This window comes from Globicephala melas, chromosome 20 (genome assembly GCF_963455315.2).
Source record: "Globicephala melas chromosome 20, mGloMel1.2, whole genome shotgun sequence".
Taxonomy (NCBI): domain Eukaryota; kingdom Metazoa; phylum Chordata; class Mammalia; order Artiodactyla; family Delphinidae; genus Globicephala; species Globicephala melas.
Window position 1 is genome coordinate 47,020,615 of NC_083333.1, and position 21,182 is coordinate 47,041,796.

The 21,182-nt window shown below is 42.4% G+C and overlaps 1 protein-coding gene across 16 annotated transcripts in view; it reads left to right on the forward strand.

The window, feature by feature from the left end:
• Positions 1-21,182, forward strand: part of SYNRG (synergin gamma) — a 100,300-nt gene that overhangs the window by 65,496 nt on the left and 13,622 nt on the right. For 11 of the 16 annotated variants that reach the window (XM_060291198.2, XM_030881892.3, XM_030881893.3 and 8 more), the window contains 5 exons: positions 1,739-2,332; positions 3,677-3,840; positions 4,629-4,682; positions 5,182-5,278; positions 9,484-9,632. In XM_060291198.2, the coding sequence (XP_060147181.1) occupies positions 1,739-2,332; positions 3,677-3,840; positions 4,629-4,682; positions 5,182-5,278; positions 9,484-9,632 (1,058 nt within the window). The remainder of the gene's footprint in view (positions 1-1,738; positions 2,333-3,676; positions 3,841-4,628; positions 4,683-5,181; positions 5,279-9,483; positions 9,633-21,182) is intronic. The other 5 variants (XM_030881896.3, XM_030881901.3, XM_030881908.3 and 2 more) reach the window with 2 other exon arrangements.

Sequence of the window (21,182 nt, forward strand, 5' to 3'; positions counted from 1 at the left end):
ACTGTACATTTTTCACCTGAATCTTTTTTTCCCTCCTGTTTAATAAGCTAAATTTGAAGGGTACCATTTGCACTACGGAATTTTAAAATATACTGCTGTTCTGTGGCAGTTACCTGCTTTTCACTGGTTGGCCTCTCTGTAAATCTCGGGTTTTCCATTTTTTTTATTATTCAGTTAGTGCCCTTTTCCTAATAGGGTTGAGAGAGAGAGAGCTATTTGGGGTGCACTGTTAGAGGAGCGATGTCAGGAATCCCTTCCTTCTCATAAACTATGCAACATTGCCGTGTAAGAGAGATGAAGAAGCCCAGTGTTGCTTTACCTGTTGACTGAGTTACGAAAATCTGGGTCACAGAACTTTTGAGCATTTTCCTTTAATCCATGTTTGTTGTTGTCAGAGAGGGAGTCTTGCATTTGGCCTTCTTACCTGGTGTACAATGACCAAAATGAGACCAAACACCTCTCAGCCAGACTGAATGGACAGCACTGCTGGAAAGTTGCTTCTCCACACCAGTGTTACTCAGCGTCAGCTGGTTTTGCTTTATGAAAATGAGCAAGAAATTTTCCCTACTAAGACCACTAAAGGGATGGGTTGACTTTTCATTTTTTCTTTGAAACAATTCTATTTTAGGCCCTAAGGCAGGCAACTAAATACCACATTGAGGCTGGTGGCAACTATGCTGTATAGTAATTGCTGTGTTGCTCACCAGGCCCTGGGCTGGGCCCTTTACACTTGTTATCGTTAATGTCATAACACAGCCCTTCCAAGTGCATGGTCTTCTCTTTTTACAGATAAGCAAACCGAGGTTAAGAGATGTTAAATAGCTTGCCTAGTGTCACGCAAGTGGTAGGTGGCAGAGGTGGGAGTTGAACCCAGGTCTGTCTGAATCAAAAACCTACATTCTTTCTGCTGTTTTGTGCCACCTCTTAAATTATTTAAAGATATATTAAGCATGTAAAATGAGTCTTCTGCTGCAGCATTTCTTTTCTTTTCCTTTTTTTTTTAAATGAGGGGGTTACACATAGTTGAAGGAGAAACAGGAGCCCAAGAGGACCCAGACCTTTGATTCTATTTTTTTAGTGATTAAAGTAGTTTAGACTGATTTTTCTTTCCTCATACTCCATCACAGCAATATGACGTCCATATTGACCAAAATAACAACTAGGTAAGTAACTGCTCAATTAAAATCTCATATGTGGCCTTGCCTAGACAGAAACTCCTAATAACTGCTTAAAAGTTAAATAACATTATTTTTACTTTAGTTTTGGGATATTGTCAATTTCTAATTAGTTTGTCGTGTACATTTCATATGGCCGTGTTATAAAGGAACATTTTCCAGCAAAGTCAAAACGAAAGAGACTTGTTTTAGGCAGGGAATATTGTAAATACATTTTAAAGTCCATAAGTGAACGGACATTTTATTAAATGACCGTATTCTTATATCAAACTGTATATACATTGGTGGATGAACCTCCTATCTTTTTTTTAAGAATTGTACTATCCAAAGAAGATGGCTCTTTGTTACGAAATATAAATGCCAACTCAAGGCTAATGTGGGTTTTTCAAGATCAGATTTTACAGCCCAGCTTCTTTAATTTTAGTACAAGCTCTAAATTTAGTTAACTCCAGCATCGCATAAAATGAATCAAAAGTGCTAGACATTTTGCTTCTGCAGAGCTTAGGGCATTTTGCCTAAATGGTGAGCTTGCCTCTAATTGTGGGGTCTTATTTCCCTTTCAGATGTAGAGGACTTAAAATGTGCTGCTTTTGGAACCTACAGTAGCAATTTTGCAGTGAGCACACTTACGAGCTATGACTGGTCAGACAGGGATGATGCCTCTCAGGGCAGAAAACTCTCTCCATTTGTCCTCTCAGCAGGAAGCAGGGCCTCCTCAGCTGCCTCAGCTCTTCAAAAGAAAGAGACTTCATTTGGCAGTACCGAAAACCTCACCATGACACCTCTCTCCAAAGTCACAACCCTCACAAGCGAGGATGCTCTTCCAGAGACGACCTTTCCGGCTTTTGCCAATTTTAAAGATGTGATCCCACAGGCCAGCGAGCAAAAGGAATATAAAAGCGAGGACTACAGGGATTTCGCCAGACAGGACCTGCCTGCGGCTGAACGGAGCCAAGAGGCCACGTGCCCAAGCCCAGCCCCCAGCAGCGCTTCTCACGACACCCCCAAAGAATGTGCAGATGACTTTGGAGAGTTTCAAAGTGAAAAGCCCAAAATCAGCAAATTTGACTTTTTAGTGGCCAATTCACAAGGCAAAATGAAATCCAGTGAAGAAATGATCAAAAGTGAGCTGGCAACCTTTGACCTTTCCGTTCAAGGTGAGTGGCTTCCAACATAGATTTTACGTCATGGTTTCTTCCACTGCAGTGTTAGATGTTCTTTCTTAGAATAAGAAGTTAGTCCCTGGGCTAGCAGGAATAGATTTTCCAGTGTTTAAAATCAGAGTCTATGACAGATAGCTATAAAAGAAGGTTTTCCTGAGACTGAACTGAAGTTAAACCAGTATCCCTCAGATAACTGCTTTTGGGGCTAAAAATAAGCATAGCCCCCAGTCTGTTGTTCATTCGCTTGTTTGGGGTAGAGGTGTGCCGTGTTAAAAGACAGAAATGGTTTGATCCCCTTGTGGGCAAGTTAGTTCTGCTCTTGTCCGCTGGCTATGGACTATATCTTTTCATCCAGAGGCTGCAACGTGGTAGCTGTGGATCTGGATCCAGCCTGCAGACCTGCTTTGATTGACCCACATGGAAGGTTTTCTAATATGTGAAGCAGCTGCAGATACATAGAAATCATGACACTTCACAATCTGGATTTCTAGCTTTTCTTTCTTCTTTTTTTTTTGTAAGCTTATTTTTTTTTAATTAATTATTTTTGGCTGCGCTAGGTCTTCATTGTGGCTCTCAAGTTGCCGTGCACAGGCCCTAGAGTGCGCGGGCTTAGTTGCAGCATGCGGGATCTTAGTTCCCTGACCGGGGATCGAACCCGAGCCCCCTGCATTGGGAGCATGGAGTCTTAAGCACTGGACCACTAGGGAAGTCCCTCTAGCTTTTCTTGAAAAGTTGTAGCATCTGGCAGTACGAGGCCTACATTCCCACCTCTTGACAGGCAGCTGGAGCTGAGGAGCAACATCCCCCTCTGACAGCTGAGGTGTGCTCCCCCCAGTGTCGCAGTCCCCACCACTTCCATCTCCAGCTGACCTTCTTCAGTCATTTACTTTGCTTGCCTGTCCTCTGAAGGCATTTAAGTTTGCCTCTTTTGCTTTAATCGCATCCTGACAGAAGGGCTCGTTGATTTCCATTAGATTGGGAGAGATGGAGGAAGTCGGTACAAATCCCTAACTGATGGCTGGAGAAGCAACACACCTCTTATGCACTGATACTTAGAAGGACCCTTTAGCCCTCCAGACTCCAGTGATTCCGCACTTAGAACTATGGAAGAATTATGATAGATCGGAGAAGTGTAATGGAGAAAATTAAAGGCAAGGAACTCAAGCGAGAGAGAACAAATGGAAGCGTTCAACATGTAGCTTGCCAGACAGGCTGAATGAGGGGTGTGAACGCCTCCTGACACAAACATCTAAGAAAAGAGGGTCGTGTTAGCAAGGAAGAGCCTCTGCTTGCACTAAGCTGAGTAATCAGAACCTTTGTGCCATCCACTTCCCCCAGGATCGCACAAGCGGAGTCTGAGCCTTGGTGATAAAGAAATAAGCCGTTCTTCTCCTTCTCCGGCCCTGGAGCAGCCTTTCAGAGACCGCTCCAACACACTGAGCGAGAAGCCCGCCCTGCCCGTCATCCGCGACAAGTACAAAGACCTGACAGGAGAGGTGGAGGTGAGCGGGCTCCTCGTCCGCAGGGGGCTGAGCCCCTGAGGGCCCTGAGAAAAAGCGCTTGCGGCTTTCACTTGGGGAATCAGGGGCAGAGCGTCACAAAGCACCAGACGTAAAATACGTAATTACAGTGAGAGAATGGTGACGTTAGCCCCAGGTGAAAGTACCTCCCAGATGTGGCATCACTGAAAGTAGTCAGTGACCCTAAAACTGGAACTATTCCTGGGACCTCACAGGCAGGCAGGTGTTTCACGGGGTTCTTTTTGAGCACGTAGACTTTATCATCTTAGTGAATGGTAAAGCCTCAAAATAGAGGAGAAAGGGCAGATGTCCTGGGTCCTCTCACTGCTCCTGTTCACAGCGCCGTAGTCCCATGCTGCCTTCCTCCTCCAGCCAACACTCTTAGCGCTCCTCGTCCCTCCCTGGCACACACGCGCACACGCACACTCAGGAAGCCATGGCGCCGGAAGCCGTGGTTTGATACTGGCCCTTGTACTAGACACCTATATGGTGAGTGCCTTTAAAGAAGCTTCCGCTGTGGAACAAATGAGGCAACATTTACAAAGGGAATCAACGAAGAAACATTTCCCTCAGATTTACAAGTCGTGTGCTTGGAAGTTACATTTATCAGGAATTAAAAATTGTCACTAGTGGGTTCAAAAAGATAAGTTGCGCTTGGACTAGAGTGATTTTCATGCACAGGAAAGTCTTCAGTACTCTGAATTGACAGAAGTAACAAATAGGATTCCAGGCTTGCTGGTTTGACCCAGTTCTTTTTATAAAATTCACAGGAGAATGAGAGATATGCATATGAATGGCAGCGGTGCCTAGGGAGTGCCCTAGAGGTGAGTCTGTCACTTTCGTGATGTTCACATGTACGGAAATGCCCCTTGTGTACATATCTTGCCTTCTGGGTTCATTTGGATAGACTCGCAGAGCTCTGCCTCGATGGCCTTGCGCAAAGAGAAGCTGTGTGGAAAGTCACACATCTTAAGCAAGGCTTCTTTCCCATCTATGATAGTAGACACAGCTCACTCAACTACCGTGCCCTCTTCTGTCACTGTGTTTAAGACATAACAAAATGATATCATTATCTCTGCCCAAGTTAAAATAATATTTAAGCTAAAGAACCTCTATTTTTCCTCTTCCAAAAAAAATGAAGGATTGGTTCTTCAGTGTCAAAATTAAATTCTCAGATTTGTTTCAGCATAGTCCTCTATATACATCAATCAGTCATGTGTTTCCACACCTCCTGGCTCTCTGTTGGGTTTTCTACTGATAGTAAATTGATTTGTAATGACTTTTCCTGATTACATAAGGTGATGTGATTTCATTTCTTTGTAGGTCATTAAGAAGGCCAATGATACCTTAAATGGAATCAGTAGTAGTTCTGTGTGCACAGAAGTAATTCAGTCAGCTCAAGGCATGGAATACTTATTAGGTATGTGCTTTTATATTTTGCTTATCCAAAATCATGACACTTTGCAGTCTTTTCAGTTGTCCCTATGTTACATAGCTTAATCTAGGTCTCTCAAGCCACATATGACTTCACTAAGTAGCATCTGCATTTGTAGAGAAGACACTTAAGTCCCGGACAGGAACAACCATTTGACTTCGGGTCTCTTTGGCCAGGTTTCCCAGTCCTTGTTATACACAGTGTAAAATTACTGGTTTATCAAAGAGTCTGAACTAGATGAGCCATTAAAATTAAATTATTGGTTTAAAAAAGAAAATTAAATCACTGGGTCTCCAATCAATTCTTACCATGCTGTGTTGAATTCTTCCTTTCTACCTCTCACCGACATCACAGATTCCTTAACTTCCTGGCCACCTTCAGCTATCAGACATGCCAGTCCAACATGAAATCTCAATCCCAGTCCATTTCAGTGGTCCTCTCCTCCCCAGGCTCAGGCTTGTCCCGTGGCCAGAGCCACATGCACTGGACCCTAGTCTTTTTCAGATCTTTACTCAAATGTCACCTTCTAAGTGAGGTCTTCCTGGCCTGTCTTACTCAATGCCATGTCGTGCCTCCCCACCCTGGCACTTCCCGTCTCTTTCCCCGCTTGATTTTCTCCCTAGCCCTGTCACCTTTAATATCTTAAATGCTTTACTTACTGTTCTTATTATCTGTCTCCCTCCACTAGAACGAACCTCCAAGAAAGAAAGGATTTGGGTCCGTTTTGCTCACTGCTGGGTCTTCAGCACCTAGACTAGGGCCGGGCACATAATGGTCACTCGCAAATACTTTCTGCATGAGTGGCTACGAAGGGATGTGAGCTCTCCTTCCTCCTGCCACCTTGCTCTGGTTCCGCTGTCCTGCCCAGACAGGCACAGTTCTGCTGCATAAACAGATGTTCACCGGGTAATGGGGTGCCTGTCCTTCCTTCTACCAGCTTTCTAGTGTGGAAGACCATCTGAGAAGCCCCCTCACTTGGCTTAGAGTGGGCTGTGATTCCTGCCCTTCCCCTGGGGGAGGAAGGACAAGCTGTGCTGCTGTACAGAGGCTGAGCATGTACCACTGAAGACCCCCTGGGATTCTTCCAGTCCTCTCTTATAGCGGCTGGTGGAGGGGTTGGGGGTACGTCTGGCAGCTGTCCTTAGAATGTGGAGACCTTGGCACCCTCATCCTTGCTGAAAGAATTCAGCCATAATTCAGCGACCACAGGAGAAGAACCATTCTGTGTCCTGTTAAGTGTATAAAAGATACATGAAGCCACAGACTTTGTAGATCTTTGGGCATTCAGAGGAGTGACATACTTCTTAATTACAGGCAGACCTTGGAGATATCACGGGTTTGGTTCCAGACCACCGCAATAAAGCATGTATCTCAAAAAAGCATATATCTCAATAAAGCGAGTCACATGAATTTTTTGATTTCCCAGTGCATAGAAAAATTATATTTACACTATTACTGTAGTCTGTTAAGTGTGCAGTAGCATCATGTCTAAAAAAACAATGTACATACCTTAATTTAAAAATACTTTATTGCTAAAAACTGCTAACCATCATCTGAGTCTTCCGTGAGTCATAATCTTTCTGCTGGTGGGGAGGCTCTTGCCTCCACGTTGATGGCTGCTCACTGATCAGGGTGGTCGCTGAAGGCTGGGGGGAGGGGGCGTAAGATGACGGTGAGGTTTGCTGCACCGATAGACTCTTCCTTTCATGAACCGTTTCCATATACTATAAAATGCTGTTTGAAAGCATTTTGCCCAGCAGAGAACTTCTTTTCGTGTTGGAGTCAGTCTTCTCAGAACCTGCTGCTGCTTTATCAACTAAGTTTATGTAATATCCTAAATTCTTTGTTGTCATTTTAACAGTCTTCACCAGGAGTAGATTCGACCACAAGAAACCACTTTTCTTTGCTCATCCATAAGAAGCAATACCTCATTGTTAAGTTTTATCATGAGACTGTAGCAATTCAGTCACATCTTCAGGCTCCCCTTCTAATTCTAATTCCCTTGCTCTTCCCACCACGTCTGCAGTTACTTCCTCCACTGAAGTCTTGAACCCCTCAAAGTCACCCCTGACGATTGGAATCAACTTCTTCCAAATTCCTGTTAATGTTGATATTGTGACCTCTTCCCGTGAATCACACATGTTCTTAATGGCATCTAGAATGGTGAATCCTTTCCAGAAGGTTTTCAATTGGCTTTGCCCAGCTCCATCAGAGGAGTTACCATCTGTGGCAGCTACAGCCTCACAAAATGTATTTCCTAAAGACTGAGACTTGAAAGTTGAAATTATTCCTTGATCCATGGGCTGCAGAATGGATGTTCTGTGTTTAGCAGGCATGAAAACATTAATCTTGTTGTGTATCTTTATCAGAGTTCTTGGGTGACCAGGTGCAATGTCACTGAGCACCCATATTTTGAAAGGAATCCTTTTTTCTGAGCATTAGGCCTCAACAGTGGGCTTAAAATATTCAGTAAACCGTGTTGTAAACAGATGTGTGTCATCCAGGCTTTATTGTACCATTTATAGAGAGAGCACAGGCACAGTAGATGTAGCATAATTCGTAATGGCCCTAGGATTTCTGGAATAGTAAATGAGCATTGGCTTCAACTAAAAGTCACCAGCTGCATTAGCTCCTACCAAGAAAGTCAGCCTGTCCTTGGAGGCTTTGAAGCCAGGCATCGACGTCTCTTCACTAGCTACGAAAGTCCTAGATGGCATCTTCCAATTGAAAGTGGTTTCACCTACACTGAAAGTCTGTCGTTGAATGTAGCCACCTTTGTTAATGATCTGAGCTAGAGCTTCCGGGTGACTTGCCGCAGCTTCTCCATCAGCACTTGCTCTTCACCTTGCACTTTAGGTTATGCAGATGGCTTCTTTCCTTAACCTTCATGAACCAGCCTCTGATGGCTTCACACTCTTTTCTTCTGCAGCTTCCTCACCTCTCTCAGCCTCCACAGAATTGAAGAGAGTTACGGCCGTGCTCTGGATTAGGCTTTGGCTTAAGGGAATGTTGTGGCTGCTTTGATCTTCTCTCCAGACCACTAAAACTTTCTCCATATCAGCAATAAGGCTGTTTTGCTTTCTTATCATTCTTATTTTCACTAGAGTAGCCCTTTTGATTTCTTTCAAGAACTTTTCCTTTGCATTCGAAAGTTGGCTAACTGTCTGGCACAAGAGGCCTAGTTTTTGGCCCATCTTGGCTTTTGACATGCCTTCCTCACTAAGCTTAATCATTTATATTTTCTGATTTGAAGTGAGAGACGTGAGACTCTTCAATGAACACTTAGAGGCCATTGTAGGGTTATTAATTGGCCTCATTTCAATATTGTTGTGTCTCAGGGAAGAGGGAGGCCTGTGGAGGAGATGGACAGGAACAGCAGGTCAGTGAGGCAGTCAGAACACATGCTTCGTGGTTTGTGGTGCCCTAAAACAACTACAGTAGTAACATCAAAGATCACAGATCACCATAGCAAATGTGATAACAATGGAAACGTTAGAAATATTGTGAGATTACCAAAATGTGACAGAGACGCACAGTGAGCAAATGCTGTCAGGAAAGTGGTGCTTATAGACTTGCTTGACGCACAGTTGCCACAAACCTTCAGTTTGTAAAAAACATATCTAGAAAGCACAGCAAAGTGAAGTGCAGTAAAGCAAGGTGTGCCTGTGTAGTGATATTGACATTCCGATTCTTTTAAACTGTTAATATTCCTATTTTCAGTGAGTTTAATGGTATTTCCCAAATTCAAACAAATGGACTCATAAAGAAGCCAGAAAAAAAATAGCTAATACTTGGTTAATGCCTACTGTTCTCAGCCTTTTACAGTATTAACCCATTTAATCCCTTAATTCAACCATCCTTTGAGGAGGTACTACTATTATCCCAATTTTACAGATGAGGAAACTGAAGCACAGAGAGGTTATGCAACCTGTCTGAGGTTACACAGCTAGTTAAGTGGCAGAGTTGGGACTTGAATCCAAGCAGTGTAGCTCTAGAGTCTGTGCTCTTACCAATGAGTTTATACTGCAGCATTAAGAGTTGGTTGGTCCCAAGGAATAGTAAGTTCATGTCTGTCCAGATACAGTCCCAGTTTCCACCTAGAATATCAGCCAGCAATAAGGCTGTTGTGTCTTGCTCAACTCTTTCTGTACGCTTCCAGCACCTAACTCTGTCCTCTCTCACCCTGTCAGGTGTTGTTGAGGTGTACAGGGTAACCAAACGTGTGGAGCTGGGGATAAAAGCCACTGCAGTGTGCAGTGAGAAACTCCAGCAGTTGCTGAAGGACATCGATAAAGTATGGAATAACCTAATTGGCTTCATGTCACTCGCCACACTCACGGTAAGCCCACTAGACAATTTAGCAGTTGCTTTCCTTCTAGAAACCTAAGCTGTGAAGCCGAGCGTATGTTCCTGTGATGGCACTTACTGGAGGATGGAGGTGCCTACTGTATCAAGTTATGTTGAAGGAAGGAGACAACAGTTGTTCCATTAGTTGAATAGTACCAGGTTGGCTTCTGGATAGCTCCCAGGACCGTTGTACCTAAATAAAATGAGAGTGTAGGAAAATGTTCTCTATCTACATCCTTCTTAAGTCACATATGTAGATGCATGTTTTGCAAAGCATTTGTTTGAGTTTCTCCCTTTGCATTTCTAGTTATTTCTGTCCTCATTTGTGTCCTTTTAAAAAACTGTACTATGAAAACACTAATTCAGAAATATACATGAACCCCAATGTTCATAGCAGCACTGTTTACAATAGTGAAGACATGGAAGCAACCTAAATGTCCATCAACAGAGGAATGGATAAAGAAGATGGAATACTACTCAGCAATAAAAGCGAATGAAATTTTGCCCTTTGCAACAACATGGATGGACTTCAAGGGCATTATGCTCAGGGAAATAAGTCAGACAGAGAAAGACAAATGCTGTATGATATCATTTATATGTGGAATCCAAAAAATAATACAACAAACTAGTGAATATAACAGAAAAGAAGCAGACTTGGGACTTCCCTGGTGGTGCAGTGGTTAAGACTCCACACTCCCAATGCAGGAGGCCTGGGATTTGATCCCTGGTCAGCGAACTAGATCCCACACGCATGCTGCAACTAAGGAGCCCGCCTGCCGCAACTAAGACCCGGCACAACCAAATAAATATTTTTAAAAAAAGAAGAAGAAGAAGCAGACTCACAGATACAGAGAACAAACTAAACTAGTGGTTACCAGTGGGGAGAGGGAAGTGGGGAGGGGCGAAGTAGGGGTAGGGGAGTAAAAGGTACAGATTACTATGTATAAAATAAATAAGCTACAAGGATATACTGTACAACATGGGTAATATAACCAATATTTTATAATAACTATAAATGGAGTGTAACCTTTGGAAATTGTGAATCACTGTTACATACCTGAAACTAATATTCTACATCAACTATACCTCAAAACATTTTTTTTTTTAGATCTAAGTGAAACAAACAAAAGACTGTATGATACGTCTTGTTGCTGTCCTGTGGTTCATTTAGCCGGTTTACTTTCTTAGGGTCTTGGATTGTTTTCATTGTTTTCCTGTTATGAATAGTTTTACTCTGAATACCATTAAACAAATGACTGTTTCCCCTTGGAGGATATAGTTTCTCCAAGTGGACTTAAGAGGTCAGAGTGCATGGCTGCACATGTACACGCATGCCTGCATATAGCTGTTGTTGCATGTGTTATATGGATTTACAGGGAGCTTAGGGGCTAGTTGACAGTGCTATCAGCAATACATAAGTATACATTTCTCTACACTGTATTCTAGCTTTGTCAGTTTCTTACGTTAACAAGTGTTTAAACAATTTCATAAAAGTGTTTTTTAATTTCTTTCATTTCCTGAGGGGCTAGCCAGTGTCTCAAATGATAATTTACTATTTTTATTTCCTTTGTGTATAAACCGATCATCTATCTCTTTTGACCATTTGACCATAATTCAATGAAATATTGTGTTGACCATACATATTTCATACTTGTAATAGACTTATTCGCACACGTGTGTGTGCTCATAAGATTACATCAGTTATTTTTTTCCTCTTCTATTTCTTCCCCTTTTTATTTTTTTAAAATTTTTTATTCTTTATTTATTTTTGGCCATTTTGGATCTTCGTTGCTGTGCGTGGGCTTTCTGTAGTTGCGGCGAGCGGGGGCTACTCTTTGTTGCGGTGCATGGGCTTCTCATTGCAGTGGCTTCCCTTGTTGCTGAGCACCGGCTCTATGTGCGCAGGCTTCAGTAGTTGTGGCTGGCGGGCTCTAGAGTGCAGGCTCAGTAGTTGTGGCGCACGGGCTTAGTTGCTTCGCTGCATGTGGGATCTTCCTGGACCCGGGATCGAACCCATGTCCCCTGCATTGGCAGGCGGATTCTTAACCACTGCGCCACCAGGGAAGTCCTCATCCCCTTTTTAAAATATTACATGGGGCAAAACTATTTTATTTTTATATATTCACACTTATTCAGTTTGTCTGTGATAATATCCTTTATTTCACAATTTATCTTCCTTCCACAGCTGGAATAAATATGCTGTTCCATTTTCTTTCTTCTTTTCCTTGCATTTTGCCATGTGCCCCATCCGAAAGAGCAGCCAGTTCTCACTGCGCTGCACTGATGGTCAGGAGGACTCCCGGCTCTCCCAGCAACCTGTCTTCAATGGCAAGCACATCCTCTCTCCATTGTTATGTTGCTTCTGGCTTGTACTATTAAGTTCTTAAAGCATTTGAATCATTTCCCAAATCTCTTATTTTGTTTTCTTTGGCCATTTTTCAATTTATAACCTAATTATTTTTTTAAAATACTGTGTGGCCAATACAATAAGAAATGAAGTTATAAATATTTGAAAAGAAGAGATAAAATTATGTTCATTGGGTGATAAGAAATACTTACAGAAAACTGAATTCAAGAGGTTAAATTTAACAAGTTTGGCAAAAATTCATAGCGTTCTTTTTTTTTTTTAAAGACTTTTTTTGATGCGGATCATTTTTAAAGTCTTTATTGAGTTTGTTACAATATTGCTTCTGTTTTATGTTTTGGTTTTTTTTGGCCATGAGGCGTATGGGATCTTAGTTCCCCAACCAGGGATCAAACCTGCGCCCTCTGCATTGGTAGCACGGAATCTTAACCACTGGACTGCCAGCGAAGCCCCCTACTGGTTCATTTTTTTATCCACTATCAATTCGTTCTGCACATCACTCTCAGATGTCTCTTTCTAAAATGCTAATCTGATTGTGTCATTGATATCCCATTTAAAATCCTGCAGTGACTCTCTGTGGTCTTCAGGGTCAAGTTTAAACTCCTTAGCTCAGTAAGTAAGGTCTTTTCCATCACTTGGGCTGCCCTGGCCTCTCTTTCTCTGTTAGACTGCTTTCCCCTCTGGACTTTGCGTCATTTGTCCCAGAATTCATTCCAAGAGGCCTTCAGTCTGCATTAGATGCCCTTCCTGTGTGTGTCCATAGCACATTCTGTCAGGGCACTTACACGCTTCTTGATAATTGTGTTTGCTTGTTTCTTACCCACTAGCGTCTCAGCTCCTTAAAAGCAGGACTGTGTCCTTTATTTATTTTTTTAATTGAAGTATAGTTGATTTACAATATTATGTTAGTTTCAGGTGTATAGCATAATGATCTGGGTTTTTTTGTTTCTTTGCAGATTATATTCCACTATAGGTTATTACAAGATATTGAATATAGTTCCCTGTGCTATACAGTAAATCCTTGTTGCTTATCTATTTTATGTGTAGTAGTTTGTATCTGTTAGTCTCGTACTCCTAATTTGTCCCTCCGCCTTCCCCCTTCCTTTTGGTGGCCATAAGTTAGTTTTCTATGTCTGTGAGTCTATTTTTTATATACATTCATTTGTATTTTTTAGATTCCACATGGAAGTGATATCCTATAGTGTATGTCCTTTTTTCCTTTGTGTTCTAACACAGTGTTTGGTGGGACTTTGTACCTTTTGTTTTATACTTTTTTGAACTTTCCAGTTTTTTTCAAGCAAGATAAGCATTTTTGTACCTCATTATTTTAATAACTGGTTTAAATATTTTTAATAAATGGGTAAGGAAAATAAAACAAAGGGAAAATGAAACTAGGGAAATAAGTTAAAGCCAGGTATGAAGTGTACAGAAATATGTGTTTTTTTTTTTTTTGGCCTTGAGGCATGCAGGATCTTAGCTCCCGATCGGGGATTGAACCCACCCTTGGCAGTGAAAGCCTAGGGTCCTAACCACTGGACCATCAGGGAATTCCCCAAAAATGTGTGCTTTAAAAGTGCTGGCATTTGCTAGTGGTGAGCTGTACAGTTGACCCTTTCTAGGCACTGATGTAAAGAAGACGTGATCAGTTCCATGATTCACTGTGTTCACAACATAAAAATAAACCCTCTACTCAGGAAGCATAATTATTCCGGTACTCAGAAAGAAACTTCTTTTGTGGGTTCTCATAAAGAGGAAACTAACATAATCTACATTATCTTCAAAAATATCCTTTCAGTAAAGAAAGCAGCAGGTTTCATTGAGTAGTTTCTTGGGAAATCTCTTCGTAGAGATTGAATGGCACAGCTCCAAGTACAGATTAGTGGAAATCCTTCCAGGCGGCAAAAAAATAGATGAAATGGTAAATGAGAAAAAACGTGTGGCAGCGCATACTGACAGTGACCGCAAGTCTTTGCTCTGTAAAGAAAACATGTAAATTACTGAGAACTATACCAGCTTCCAGTAAAATCGGAACACAAACGTGAAGTGATTCATAGAGGAGGCACAGCTAAGCAGGAAACGTTAATTCAAATTAAGACAAGATCTCAGTTTTTACCTCCTAATAAACCCAGTATGGGGTTTGGTTTATTTATTTGAATGCTGATCGTGTTGATGCGGTAAAATTGGACTACTTCTTAGGGAATTCATTAGGAATTCATTGAGTAGGAAATTTTTTTTTTTTTTTTTTTTGCGGTACGCGGGCCTCTCACTGTTGTGGCCTCTCCCGTTGCGGAGCACAGGCTCCGGACGCGCAGGCTCAGCTGCCATGGCTCACGGGCCCAGCCGCTCCGCGGCACGCGGGATCCTCCCGGACCGGGGCACGAACCCGCGTCCCCTGCATCGGCAGGCGGACTCCCAACCACTGCGCCACCAGGGAAGCCCTGATTAGGAAATTGGTACCACCCTATGGGAAAGGTGTCTGGCAACATGCTTTCCCCTCCACCTGTGAACTCGTTGAGAACAAGGACCAAGACCACATTTTGTTCATTTTCTGTCTGGCCAGGCACTGTGCAAATACCCGGTAAGTGCTAAATGAATGAAAGGACTTGAAAACATTCAGAGCAGTTGACTTGGTAATTCCACTTCTCGGAAAACTGCCTAAGGCAAGAGTTCTACATACAGACTCACAAAAAGAAGCAAGTTAAATGCACAAGTTGTTCTCTGTAAAAGTGAAAAATTGAAAATAACCTAAAAGTCCAAATCTGGAGAATTAGTTGTGTGACTCTTCATACTAGGATGTTAGGCTGCCATTTTTTAAAGAAGCATAAAGTTTGAAATAACACAGAACTATTACTACAGGGCTAGAAGGAAATACGCCAGAATAGTGGTAGGGTTGTGTTTGGGTGATAAAACCCTGGTGTTTTAAAAAAATACTTCTAAACTCCAGCTACGCATGAAGTTGGTTGGCTGGTAATGTCCGTGGCTGCCTGTGAGGCTGTGGGATGGAGAGGGACGTGTTACCAGGTGTGTCCCCACCAGGCGTGTCCCCTTTGCATCGTTAGCATCGCAGTTCATCAGAGCCTCTCGGTCTCACAAAGGTCTCACCTTTAGGAGAAAATCTAGAGATTCTCTCACCTTTAGGAATCTAGAGATTAGTGTGGGTCTGGGTCTCTCCTAATTCACCCACCTTCTGCTCCTAACCCTGTGCCGATATGACCACATTAAGCCTAAATATCGGCATCATCATTCGCCAACTTTTACTGGTGATTACTGCGTGCTAGACCCTATTCATACTCTTTACATAGATATAATTAATACAACAGCCTTGAGGGTAGATACTGTTATTCTCCCCCTTTCTTACAGATGAAGAAACTCAGGCACAGAGATATTGGTGAGACCTGGACTCATTCTGAAAGTCCTAAGTCTACTTTTTCAACCACTGTATTCTGCTGCCTCCTTGAAATGGGCAAGTTGGATGGGTAAAAGCAGAAAGGCAGAAGCCTTTTGGGGAAGAGTGGGTTATTATTTAGCATCAAGGTTAATGAGATGAAACACCAGGAGTCTATCTTGGCAGCAACTTGCTATAAACAGTCAAGTTCTTTTCTGTACACTTTTTCCCCTGTTCATATCCCAGGATTATAGAGTAGCTTAAAAGAGTCCCCCTTGCCACTTAGATTTTAAGTTTCTTTGTTCTGGTGACAGGCAGTTTCTTCTTGTAATTAACATTTTGAAAACTAGACTTCTAGACAAACCCATCTCTTCTGGTGCTATTAGAAAAAGATGGCTGTGGGAATTCCCTGGTGGTCCAGTGGTTAGGACTCGACACTTTCACTGCCGAGGGCCCAGGTTCAATCCCTGATCGGGGAACTAAGGTGTCACAAGCCGCCCAGCAGGGCCAGAAAAAAAAAGAAAAAGAAAAAGATGGCTGTGGTTGCAAAGCATCTTTCTTTGCCGTGAACTCTTTAAAGAAAAGGTATCACAAAAGACCAAGTGTGTTAACCAGGTTCATTATGTATTAGTCCTTTTCAGTTTGGGGCAAAGGATATTTGGGGAGAATCTTGGCCTGGATTACTGCTTTAAGGGAGCTGCTGTCAGTGGGTGAGATGGAAGTCAGTTTCATCCTGGTACATCTTGCTCATGAGAAAGGCTTGCCTTCTTGACTCTGCCCCTCCAGACCTTTCTTTTCTTTTTTCTTTTTCTGTAAAATATATATACAGTAAAATGCAAAAATCTTAGTTATACCACTCAATGTTTTTTACATATGCATACCTCATATAACCCATACCCCTATCAAGATACAGAATAGCCCATCATCCCAGAAGCTTTCCTTGTGCTCCTCTGTTGTCATCATCCCACTCAGAGATAAGTCATGTTCTGGTTTTTTACACTAAGGATTAGTTTTGTTCAGACCTTTTTAAAGAAGCCATAGAATTTGGTTTTGTGATTTCAAAGGAAGCCTGTTGGGTTTGGTCACACATCTAACTTAGGAGTGTTGCCCTCTCACTTACGGTGGTTCTAAATCCCTCCACATGGCAAAATAGGAGGTAAGTGGGAAGAGTGGACAGGCATTCTTGCCCTCTCCTTCAAACTCCCATTAGGAACATCCATTTCTAGCATCCATGTCTAGATGCTAGAGTGATTTTTACCTGACAGTTTTTAGGCACCAGGGAAGGGTAGGTATCTGCCGCTAGACAACACAGGAATGCATTGCACGTTGTACGTGACCGCCACTGAGTATTTGTTTCTCCAGTTACCCATGCTATTCCAGTTATAGTTGCTTTCTTCACCAGGTTAGCTGTGACAGAAAAATAATCATTCTTTACTCAGGTATTTTTCCTGATTATACCATGGCATTTCCTCTTGATAACTAGTATGTCCTCGGTGTATAAAACTTACTTGAACTGGGCTTCCCTGGTGGCGCAGTGGTTGGGAGTCTGCCTGCCGATGCAGGGGACTTGGGTTCGTGCCCCGGTCCAGGAAGATCCCACATGCCGCGGAGCAGCTGGACCCGTGAGCCATGGCAGCTGAGCCTGCGCGTCCAGAGCCTGTGCTCCGCAACGGGAGAGGCCACAACAGTGAGAGTCCCGCGTACCGCAAAAAAAAAAAAAAAAAAGACTTGTTTCTTCCCACAAAGACTCCATGAAACTATTCCCGTCAAAAGGAGGCTGCATTAATTTTCTCCAGTGAAAAGGTTCCAGGATGCAGCTTGGGATAAGGAAAGCAGAGTACACGGTCTTAACCTCCAAATTGTGGCTCCTTAATATTTCTTTAGGCTGGAAGTGATACTAGCAAAGTTACATTTCCCTTTCCCTTTCATGCTCCCTTTATCCATGGACTAAAACTCCCTCTTGTGGCAAAAGCCTGTTTCCTCTGGGCACAGGTTGAAGGAACTTTTTTCTCAAGAGATAAAAAGCCCCTATTTTAGTGAGATGAGTGAATTGTTATCTTAAAGTTTTGTCTCATGCTTGTGGATTGAATTGAAGTTCAGTAGCTTGGTAACCAAGACTTAGTCCTGGAAAACAATACTAATGCGTTTTTGCCACATAAAATCTACAAGAAGAGACAGGACTGTTATTCTCCTGACCTGTGGTCAACTGCAAATCACCCTGGCTCTGTGATTCCACTACTACCCTCAGCATAATAAAATTCTTCTGTACTTCCTTTTGATGTAAAATAAGCAGTGAATTTCAGAGTACTTACTTCCCATTGCTGTGGCATGTCAGGAGAACAGTTTTTTTGTTTTGTTTTGTTTGTTTATTTATTTATTTATTTATTTTTGGCTGCGTTGGGTCTTCATTGCTGCACGCAGGCTTTCTCTAGTTGCAGCGAGCGGGGGCTACTCTTTGTTGCGGTGTGCGGGCTTCTCATTGCAGTGGCTTCTCTTGTTGCAGCTCACGGGCTCTAGAGCGCAGGCTCAGTAGTTGTGGTGCATGGGCTTAGTTGCTCCGCGGCACTTGGGATCTTCCCGGACCAGGGCTCAAACCCGTGTCCCCTGCATTGGCAGGCGGACTCTTAACCACTGCACCACCCGGGAAGACCCAGAACAGTTTGTTTGTTTTAGTAATGACAGCATTTTTGTCATCTTGCCAGTCTGCACAGTGTTTTAGAGACAGAATCTTAATCATGTCTCTGCACGGCTATCTTCAGTTGGCAGAAGGTGGATTTGGTAGACAGATTAACACCTCCCCACCCCCCTAAAATGTCCACGTCCTCATCCCTAGAACCTGTGAATGTTTTACCTTATGTGGTAGAAGGGACTTTGCAGATGTGATTAAGTTAAGGGTCTTTGGATGGGAAACTTATCCTGGATTATCTGGGTGGGCCCAGAGGTATGACAAGGATCCTTGTAAGAGGATGGCAGGAGAATAAGAATGAGAAAAAGCAATGTGACAGTCGAAGCAGAGAGAGAGATTGGCAGATCCTACACTATTGCTTTTGAAGATGGAACCGTGATCCACAGAGTGTGCAGGCAGTCTCTAGAAACTAGAAAAGGCAAAGAGGCAGATTCTCCCCTAGAGCTTGGATAAGGAGGAATACAGTGTTGCCAACCCACTTTAGACTTCTGACCCCCAGAAGTGGAAGAGAATAAATTTATGTTGTTTTAAGTCACTAAATTTATGCTAATTTGTTATAGTAGCAGTAGGAAAAATTACCAGAAAAAAAAAAAACCATTGTAACCAAGAATGGTTGCATTGTAACCAAAATCAAAGGTGTGGAATTGCTTGTGGAACCTGTGTCTAGATCACTCTTTGTATCAGTCAAATTAAGTTCTGCAGCGGTAACAAGCAACACCTCCCAGCTCCAGTTCTTAGCAATGTGAAACAACAGAGCTTTATTCCTAGCTCCTGTTCCATCTCAAGTTGGAGGGACTCTATGCCATGTCCTCCTTACTCCGGGATCTGGGTTGATAGAGCCAACACCGAGTGGAACATAGTTGGTCACTATGGGAGTATCAAGGGAACATGACAAATAGCACATTGGTCTTGCTTCCTTCCAGAAGTGACCATATTACTTATACTCACAGTCTGTTAACATCATGGCAAGTTACACGACTGTGCCTAATATAGAGGACAGGGAAGGCCCATCCTACATTTGTCCGGAAGAAGGAGAATAAGTCTACTGGTAACACTAAAATACTAGCAAACTCTTCTTCCTTAATAATGATTTTCTTGGATACCATTTTAGTAGTTTATTACTGGCTAAAGATTCAGGATTATATATCCCAGTCTGACTCTGGGACTTGTCAGTGTATGCAGGTCATGTCTAATGTAGCTGGGTTTTTAATCTTTACTAAATGCATGACATACTTGCCAGTTAAAGTAGGTGATACGCAATTTAAGGTGCCTGTGGAGGGCATACCTCCTTGTAGAATTAGGGCATTTGATGGTGTCACACTGTGGACTACAATAATCTCCCTGCTAATAGATGTGTATTTATAAAGGTTAATTTTATCATTTGAAAGATTAATTTGACTACAGGGTAATTTATGCAGAGCCTTATGATTTTCACTGGAGATGACCTTTTCATTGACTTCTTTTATTCCTTTGGTAAACAGGTATTAAAAGGGCTTTTATTAACTTGGATTTGATTTCAAGATTCAGAGTTTCCCCGGGTTCTAATTATTTCACAATTAGTCCTCATTCAGTAACATGATAAATGTCTATAGTGTAGATTATAGACATACTACTATGTTTTTAACCTCTTCAAAAAGCTTGTTAGATTTTGTCAAAGTGAATAATTGTGATGATCATTTAGAGCATTTTATCCTTTCCAGAGCCCTTTTTATGTATCTGTGAGGGTCCTAACACCAACTGAAGGAGGGAGGGAGGTAGGGCAAGTGAAATGGTTACTGTTTTACAAAGGACAGAATTGGACAGCAGACAGATGATAATTCCACCTGCTTCTAGGTTTGACCAAATTGGCCATGATTACACTAAAAAACAAACAAATTATCCTCTGGATTGGCTAAGGCCATGTAGGTTCACACAGTTGAAACTTCCACCTCCCTTTTTCTTCTTTGAGAACTGTGTATCCTTCCTTCCTTAAGGGTAATCCAAATGGATTCAGCTCAGGTTAGTTTAAGAGAGGTTTATGGAACCTAGCACATGGTTTACTATTTCAAATTAGAAATGGATGGGGAGGGACTTCCCTGGTGGTCCAGTGGCTGAGACTCCACGCTCCCAATGTAGGGGGCCCAGGTTCGATCCCTGGTGAGGGAACTATGTCGCATATGCATGCTGCAACTAAGAGTTCGCATGCCGCAACAACGATCCTGAGCGCCGCAACTAAGACCCAACGCAGCCAAATAAGTAAATAAATATTTTTAAAAGATACTTATTTCATATTAAAAAGAAATGGTTGGAGAAATATCATATATAATCTACACATTTTTCTAGGGAGAAGGCTTTTTTTTCTGGGGAAGAAGAATACAGTTTTGCAAATACAAAGACAGTATAGTAACTTCTCAGTGGCTCAGCCTAAAGTAACTGTAGAACATGTAGCTGTTATTTTATTGTCCAATTTGCCATCATCCTGGTCACCTCAGTATTCATGAGGAAAAACCAGCCAACATGCCAGGCTCCCAGATCCTTGACTCTCTGGACTACAAGCCCCTTGTCTCTGTTTCACTTAAGCCACCCACTTGCATGATCACACTGGACGGTGTTATCACATCACACTGCAGAGCCTGGGCAATCTTAAACTCAGACATCTTTCTGAGCCCAACTTGGTAACTCTAGAACTTTCTCACACTTGACTTGCTCTGCTCTTGTTTTTGGTTCTCAAGACAGGACAATGGACCCTTTTACTTTGTTCCTATCGACTCCCTTCCATCTTCACTTCCTTTCCCACCTGCTTTGTCCTTAGTGTTTGAGGTTATTGATGTCTGTCATAGGACAACCAGCTGTCCCGGTTTGCTCAGAACCGAGGGGTGTCCTCAGAGCTAAAGTGGCAACAGTCTGACACAGACCAGGAAGTTGGTCACCCTAGTCCATTGTATCCATATGTGGAAATACTATACGACGGTGCTGCATGCATCTCTTCCCAACCCCATGTTCAGTGACATCACACTGGTAGCTAGAAATCGACCATAGGGGGAGCATTTATACCATGGAAATCAGCAAATGCTTCAAATCAGGGCTTGACTTGTTTTGTTGATTGTCTAGACTTAAGGTGATAGAG